This window comes from Thalia democratica, chromosome 6, assembly GCF_965202585.1.
Source record: "Thalia democratica chromosome 6, ktThaDemo2.hap1.1, whole genome shotgun sequence".
Taxonomy (NCBI): domain Eukaryota; kingdom Metazoa; phylum Chordata; class Thaliacea; order Salpida; family Salpidae; genus Thalia; species Thalia democratica.
Window position 1 is genome coordinate 20967591 of NC_139170.1, and position 7780 is coordinate 20975370.

A 7780-nucleotide genomic window follows, 5' to 3' on the forward strand; every position below is an offset into this window, starting at 1 on the left:
TATTTAAGTCGATGGTTTAATTATTTTGCATAACAAAAAAAGACAATTAAAATGTTAATGTTGCTTGCATGGATATCAAAATATTTAAATTAAGTTCTCGTGTATGTAACTTGATTTTTTTTTTCAGCAAGACATTAGTTTTTTTGTTAGCTTTTAAAATTAATTATTCTTAACAAAAAATGTATTTATTAACACGTTAAAAAAATTGTTCAAACTTAATTTACTAAATAAGTAAAACTATACTAAATATTTATTATTAATAAACTTGTATTGTATTACAAGTTGCGTAAATCTTTAGGATTCCAATTATTAAAATATTCTGAATCGGATCCGGATTCGGTAGATCACTAGTTATAAGATTTGTTAACATTTTTTCAGTATTTATTAAAGTATAACGTAAACTAAAATTTTCTACTTGTATTTTGAATTTTATTAAAAATAAATCAGCTATTCAATTCAAAAAATAATAATCTAGATTTTATTACTAAATTTTTAATTTTAAAAAATAAATTTAATAAATAATCAGTCTTTAATTTATAATCTCCCAATAAATTCAACACCGGACAATAATAACATTTGGACAACTATCTTAACTAAATAGGCTCTAAACTTATTAAAACGAACAGTTAAAAAGATAATAAATATAATTTAGTAGTACACAAATTTAGCTAGTTTTGGCGAAAAACATGTTCCTCAGTAGTTCACATAAAGTTTGATAAAAGCAGCCTAGCTAAGTTCCATCCAGTTCACTCTGTTTAAGGATATAATCAGAAGTTTAAAACTGTTAGCTTCAACGTTTTTTACAATTCAACAAACAATAGATATATTACGGCAACTTTTTAAAGTTTTTTGATGTTAAACATAAGATATTATTAATAAAATCAGTACCAGTACTCTCTTGTGGATTAGAATGAATAACTTTGCTTTTAGAAGGATCATCAAACAAGTCGTGTGTCCATCTCATCCAAGAAGCCTTCATGCGATCCCAAACTGCTTCAAATGAGTCAAAAGCTGGTCTTACATCCTGTTGTTTAAAATAAATACTTTCCACTTCCATAAAGAATCTACTACTGTACTAATCATGTCTGTATTCTTATATCTCAAAAAGTTATCTTAAAATTCTTAAAACGGTGAAAAACAACCTGAAGCTAATTTAAACAAAAAAATTAGAATAACATTTAAAAACTATTTTTAAATAATTACATAATCTTATTATAGAATAAAATAAATACTTTAATTTGTTTTTTTTTTTAACAGTTTGTTTTAAAATAGTCAGCAGAAGAATACTTAGTTAATGTTTATAAACGAAACTACTGACCAGAAGGGTAAATTCATAGGTCGACATATCAACTTGACCACCATCATAGTAGTCGATTATGTATCTTACGTCTTTACCACACCTGTCTACTATCCAGTCATGTCGATCAAATGGCAACTCATACCTGAATGAAAAACAAATACTTAAATTTGACATAAATTTTTTGAGTGTTAAAAAACATTACTTAATCAACTTAATTTAATACTTCAAAATAAATCTACATAGATTATATCTAAACACTAATAGTACGAAAATTTCTGTGTTTATATAACTTAAAAGTTGTTCTACACTTACACTAAAATTTTAAAATTAAGGTTTAAATACATAGCTTTTACTAGTAAAACTATATTTTCAGGAAATTGTGTTAACTATATATAGCATTCAAAAAACAATATTAACTACTTTTCAAAAATAAAAATTGTTTATTTATAGCTGAATTTTATTTTAAGACTTCGTCAATAAATTTTTTAACTACGAAGTATATAGATGGTACTTTTAAAGTAAATATAACTAAACAAAAACGCAATTAACCCGAGCCAATTACGAATCCTTGCTCTTGGTGAAAACTCTTTAGCTTTTCCACCGAACTTTTTCAAACGAGGACCACTTGGGCATTCTCTATAAAAATGCATATACAACTCTTATTTTGATAAAAAATTAATAATCATTTTCTAAGCAACAATTAGTATGATGCAAATTTTCCATTTAATAATACATAAATAAATTAAGTTGTAAATAGTATCTAATATAGAACTTAAATGTAAAGGTTATTATTAATATACTGATGACATATGAATGTAAATAATTTAAAAGCCTTTACAGATGCATTCGCTTATATATTTTACATAAAAAAAGTAATAACTTAAATTTTAGTTACTTAAGCTGATGAATAAAAAAAGATGTTAACAAAGTACAGTAACCGGCCAATTAGGTTTGCACTTCCAAGATACGTACTGCCGGTATGGTACGCACTTTTTAGCCGAAAGACGCTGTTTCCAAAAAACTTTTTTTTGCTTTGAAAAAATTAAATTTAAGTAATAATTCAAAAGTAATATATTTAAAATATATTATATAGTTTTAACATAAATTAATGGAACCAGAAAATAAGTTATGCACTTACAAATTGTATATCGAACCCAATAAAAAAAACATATTACAGTTAATTTATTTAACAAAAATAACGAAAAGTGTAATTTAAATTTGCACACCCCATGATTAAAATAAGTGAATAAATAAATAAAAATATTTAAAGCTCAAACAAAAATTGTATAAACGAAAAAAGTGAACAGTGCAATTAGCATTAACATACCCAATGATTGAAGTATAAATGTAAAAAGCGTATAAATAAGCAATATTAATGAAAATAAAGAACATTGCAGTTGATATGTATTTAGAACTAGATGCTTTTGAAAAAATGTCTATTAGGTATAGCTTGTCGTTTGGCCTCAGCAGAAATTTTTGTTATTTTTTTTTATAAATTTTATAACCCTAAACTAGCTTTTTTGAATGAACACAATTTAATAAAAGCATGATAAATGTTTTCTAAAATATTTGTTTATTTAAAACTTTTGATCACATAGTTATATGTACTATTCAAATTTTAAAGGTATAAGGAAATACAAGATAGATAAAAATAACTTAGTGGGTTAAATATAAATTACATACATAAAAAAATACTTACATATAAATACATACATAAAATAAATAGTCAAGACTTCTAATATACTTCTAATAATATGATAAAAGTTTTTGTTTTAAGGGATTTTTCTTTAATAGTTATTTGTAAACTTTAGCAGGATTAGTGTGTGTAATTAAAGACCAAAATTTCCAAGGTAGGGAATGCCAGTTGGGTACGCATTTTTAGCTGCGTTCAAAGTGCGTACCTAGTTGGCAGGTTATAGTACACTGTTGACTTGCAAAGCTTTCTGTTCTGCTATTTAAATAAACATTCTACGAAATTGTAAATTAATCACCATAAGATTTAATAGACCTGTTATAATAGTTTAGCACATGGAAGCATTGAAAGTCAAACAAAATAGATACTTAAGAACTTGTAATCATTAAAATGGCAAATAGATTTTTCTTGACAACTTACTATTTTCTAAGATATTAACTCTAATTAGTGTATATAGTTGTATACAAAAATGTCTATAAAACTATTAAATGTTAAAAACAAACTAGTGTACAATCTCAATAAAATATATTTGATACATACTTGCAATGAAATGCTTCCCACTTTAAGACTTCTCTCCATGCTTGCTCATTGTTTGCATTGTGAATTTTTATAATAGAAGTCATGTCTTCGCTATTTGGATCGTCATCCTTCCATCTCCACCTAATAAAAGTTAAAGTTTTTATGTAAAAAAACAATTTAGGATGCATTTGTTGTGTAAATATCTTGATTCTAACATAATTACAACTTGAAAACTAGACTAATATGACTTACTTACTATTTACTAAAGGTTAAATTAACAAATTACTTATATTACTGTTAAGCGTAGTTCGAGTGATTCAATGTATTTACAATAAATTTGCGAAACAAAAAGATGATGAAGTACGATACAACATAAAATACTAACTAATCGAATTATCAATTCTTTTAAGATTAAAATACATGATTCAAAACAGCTGAAAACTAAGCTTTCGTTTAAACTAAACTCATGAAAGAAAATAAAAGCGAACTAATCCTTCGCTTAAACGAGATCGAAACCATTCACAAATTAAATGCAGCAAAAAGCCACAATGACTTAAAGCTAAATGCAAAGAAGCAAAAACTAAAAGCCTCCAAGAAAAACAATGGCTAATAGATAGCTGCAAAACAGTAAAAACTAAAAAGCCGAGCTCAAGCTCAAGTTAGCCTAAACTTATATACAAAATATGCTTTCTCAAAAAGGAGAAAATGCAAATAGCATTACAAACTCAGGGTTGTCCCTGGTTTTTGAGAAACTTCTTCCAGGCTTTCCTTATTTCTTCCAGGTTTTTAAAAGCACACGTTTTTTTTATCTATGTTTAGTTTAAAGTAAAAAACTGTGTTAAGTAGTATAACAAAAAACAACTGTTAAACTAATTTAAATGTGTTTTTCATTTAAAAAAGTTCTTGATGATGAAAAAAAATTTTATCTATGTTTTATAATTTTCGTGTCAGTCAAAATTTTACTACTAAACATTTAAGGATTGTTTAAAATTTCAGATTTTTAAGTAATTTTTGTTGAAGGCTACAGGTTTTATTTAAAATTTCTAAAATTCCATGTTTTTCCAGTCTAAATTGTCAAAAACCGGGTTTTTCAAGATTCAGGTTTTGTGGTAACCCTGAAAAATGTTTTCTTACTTCTTTTCCAATAGTTAACATAATTTTATGCTTTTTTATTTTAAAACTAGGCTTTTCTGATTAAACTAAAGTAAAACTTTGTGATTTTCTGAGACATAACCAACAAGATAAACTTGTGTAATATTTAAGCTGTTTAGAAGAAACTTTTATGATTTGAATAAAACTTAATAAGTCAAAAAGACTCTTTTGCTGTAAGTTTCAACACAAAATATAGTGTAAAACCCAATAAGATTTTATAACTGAAGGCAGATTCATGTTTAAGGGTATAAAGGGTTCAAACTTTTTTTTTTACAAAAAATAACGATAGCTCTTATTTTATATGAAAGCTTTTAGTATTAACTACGAGCCAGTTTTTATAATTTTGAAAAAAAAACATTTAACTTTTGAGATATTGTAACTCTTTTTAAAAAAATTTCCAATACAAAAATATAAATTGCAAAACTTAAAAAATCACTAAAAATCTGTCCTCTATTTTCTTGAGCTATAGACTTCAAATTTTCAGAAAATATTCCTTTTATAGGATTATACTAAACTAAAAATGCTCTGTTCATAATTCTTATATCTACTTGAAAATGATTTTTTGAAACTAGTCGTAGATTTTTTTAAGCAAAAATATTGCAGATTTCTTTTAAAAATTTTTGAAGTACAACTTCCTAAATAATTAACTACGATCAAGAAAAAAAGAAATCCAATAAAGAAAAGTATACTGTGCTGGAAAGATTTAAGGTAATTTTAAAATTAAATAGTGTAAAAGAAAATGAGTTAATGTTGTGATTTTAGAAATATTTAAAAATAAAATTTAGATATAAGATCATAAAAATAAATTTAAGCAATTGATGTAAAATTATTTCAGTCTTATTTTTTAATAACAACTTGTAGATAACTATTTTTTATTTTATTACAAAAACAATTTTTTATCCAATTCAAATATTAAATTTTTTCTTTTTAATTTTGGACATCATTTTTTTAAACTTTGTGTTTAAAAAATCTATTTCCAGAAAGTTGTTTGTAATAGTTTAAAGGACATTTCCTGAAACTTTGAAGTAAATTGCTTTAAAAATGAAGATAATTTTTTCTATAGTTAAAAGTACCAATATAAATCTATTAATTGACTCAAATGCCACAAAAATACCAATTTTAAAGTATATGAATACAGTGCTAAATAGTATTTTACAAGTTTTTTTACAACATACCCTTTCCGAAGCATTGCATTCCAAAACATTTGCTCGCTGGGGTATGTCCAAGTTTCATTAGAACCATCTTCAGTTGCTTTGGGAATACTTGATTTTTCACGATCAGTTGATAATAAAAAAGGCTGATCAGGGGCAGGACGTTGATTGGGAGGAGGCATCTAGTATAATTACATAATAGTAAATGTAATACTGAGTTATAAAAACTGTTTTGTTATGTGATGCAATAAAAAGAATGCTTACCATATTAAGAGGATTAATATCACTTTCATTAGTAGAACTTTTGCTTGCATCCTGATGCATTGGACATTCTGGTGGTATGGCAGGCATAACTTTTTCTTTGTGCATGGGACACTCTGGTGGTGGAACTGAATTATTAGAATTTTCTTGATGCATTGGACATTCTGGGGGTGGAACTAAGTTGTTAGTATTTTCTTGATGCATAGGACACTCTGAGGGAATATTTTCTTTTGCTGGAGCTGATTCTTGTGGTTGCTGATAACTAACAGGTTTAGTAATTGAAACATCACTACTTTTTACTTTATTCCACTGTATCAAATTAGTGTCTATGACATTTTCTACTTTACTACTAGAATTTCCCATTGGTTATTACTTTATTACAGTTAATGAATTCCTGAATAAAAAAAACTGTGGTTGTAAAATCTAATACCATACTATGACATAAACTATAAACTTCAATATTTTATATACTAAACAACTTTTTATTTATTCTTATTTTAGTAGTAAGTACTGGATGCTTGGCTGCTATTAAAAAAAAAAACATTTTTAGAATGCTATCAATAAAATTTAGAACTATATTAAGGAGACACAATTTAAGAAGGTAAAAATTGCATATAATGATTTTATAACATTTATACTTGAGTAATCATTTCTAGTGCTATAGTTGAAGCTTTTAAAATTTATATACTCTATATTAACAGTATATATTGTATGTATAATAAATTATTGATTTCTTTAATTAAATTTATAATTTTTACACGGCTAAAAAAAATTTATTAAGAAATTTTTTCATGTTTTCATAAGTACAAGATTTTGGGCCTATTTTTAGTACAAAATTAAATTTAAGGTAAAAAAATATCTCAAATAGTATAACAACATTGAAAAGATAAGGGTTGCCACAGATCAAGCTGAGAAAAATTTCCTGACTTTTTACTAAAGTTTTCCTGACTTTTCTAAATCTAAACTCTTAATTTAAACTTATTCTGAATGCATAATCAAACATTTGAAACTATATAAAGCTTACAATTTTATTTGAACATTAAAACAACAGTAATTTTGATGAATTCAATCATCTAACTTCCATTACATGACTTGAACCATCTGTGTATGACTTATGTATCTGCAATAAACATTTTCTAACAGTTATAGTTGGTATGCATATTTATTTCATATTATATTTAATTCTTCTTCTGGATGTAATAGTTTCTCCTTTCATACTATTCTCAAGCAGAGCTTTGTTAAGGGCATAGGGGGGAGGGGTCCACCTTGATTTTTACAAGTTGTTCTTATTTTATAGAGTTTTATCTGAGCTATTAGACATTTTTAACCGCTTGAAAAAATTCAAAGTATCTTTTGAGATATGAGCAATCAAAGTCGGTGACTTCAATAGGTTTCTAATGTAAGGCGCAAACCAGGGACGTAGATAGCTCAAAAAAGTTACGAATCTACAAAAATTAAAACATCTGAAATGACGGCAGATAACGTCCTAGCGGGAACACAGCAACTTAGATTACCTCTAATGTTATTGAATTTAATCTGAAACTATGCAGTTATGTTAATACATCAAAAATGGAATATTGAAGTACAAGTAATAACTGCATACAAGGCAATTTAACTTGCTCCACACCCACTATGACTCTTTTTGTGTTGCCACTTGTGTAAACCCAGAAAATAATCATTAAAAATAAGTATAAGAAAATCACA

At 26.0% G+C, this 7780-nt stretch overlaps 1 protein-coding gene across 1 annotated transcript; it reads right to left on the reverse strand.

The window, feature by feature from the left end:
• Positions 1-633: 633 nt before the first annotated feature.
• On the reverse strand, positions 634-6466 carry LOC145837815 (holocytochrome c-type synthase-like). The gene is made up of 7 exons (XM_082945266.1): positions 6080-6466; positions 5840-5997; positions 3534-3653; positions 1850-1936; positions 1319-1442; positions 889-1024; positions 634-751 (listed from the first exon to the last, which is right to left on the reverse strand). Exons 1-7 carry the CDS (start codon positions 6437-6439, stop codon positions 747-749), a joined length of 990 nt encoding a protein of 329 aa, XP_082801392.1. The 5' UTR covers positions 6440-6466; the 3' UTR covers positions 634-746.
• Between the last annotated feature and the right edge of the window lie 1314 nt (positions 6467-7780).

Excerpts from the sequence above, each read along its gene's own strand:
- LOC145837815 (XM_082945266.1), bottom strand. The coding sequence starts at position 6,439 with ATGGGAAATTCTAGTAGTAAAGTAGAAAATGTCATAGACACTAATTTG. Across the intron at positions 3,654-5,839 it reads AATGCAATGCTTCGGAAAGG|GTGGAGATGGAAGGATGACG; the intron begins GTATGTTGTAAA and ends AACTTTTATTAG. Across the intron at positions 1,937-3,533 it reads TGGGAAGCATTTCATTGCAA|AGAATGCCCAAGTGGTCCTC; the intron begins GTATGTATCAAA and ends GCATTTTTATAG.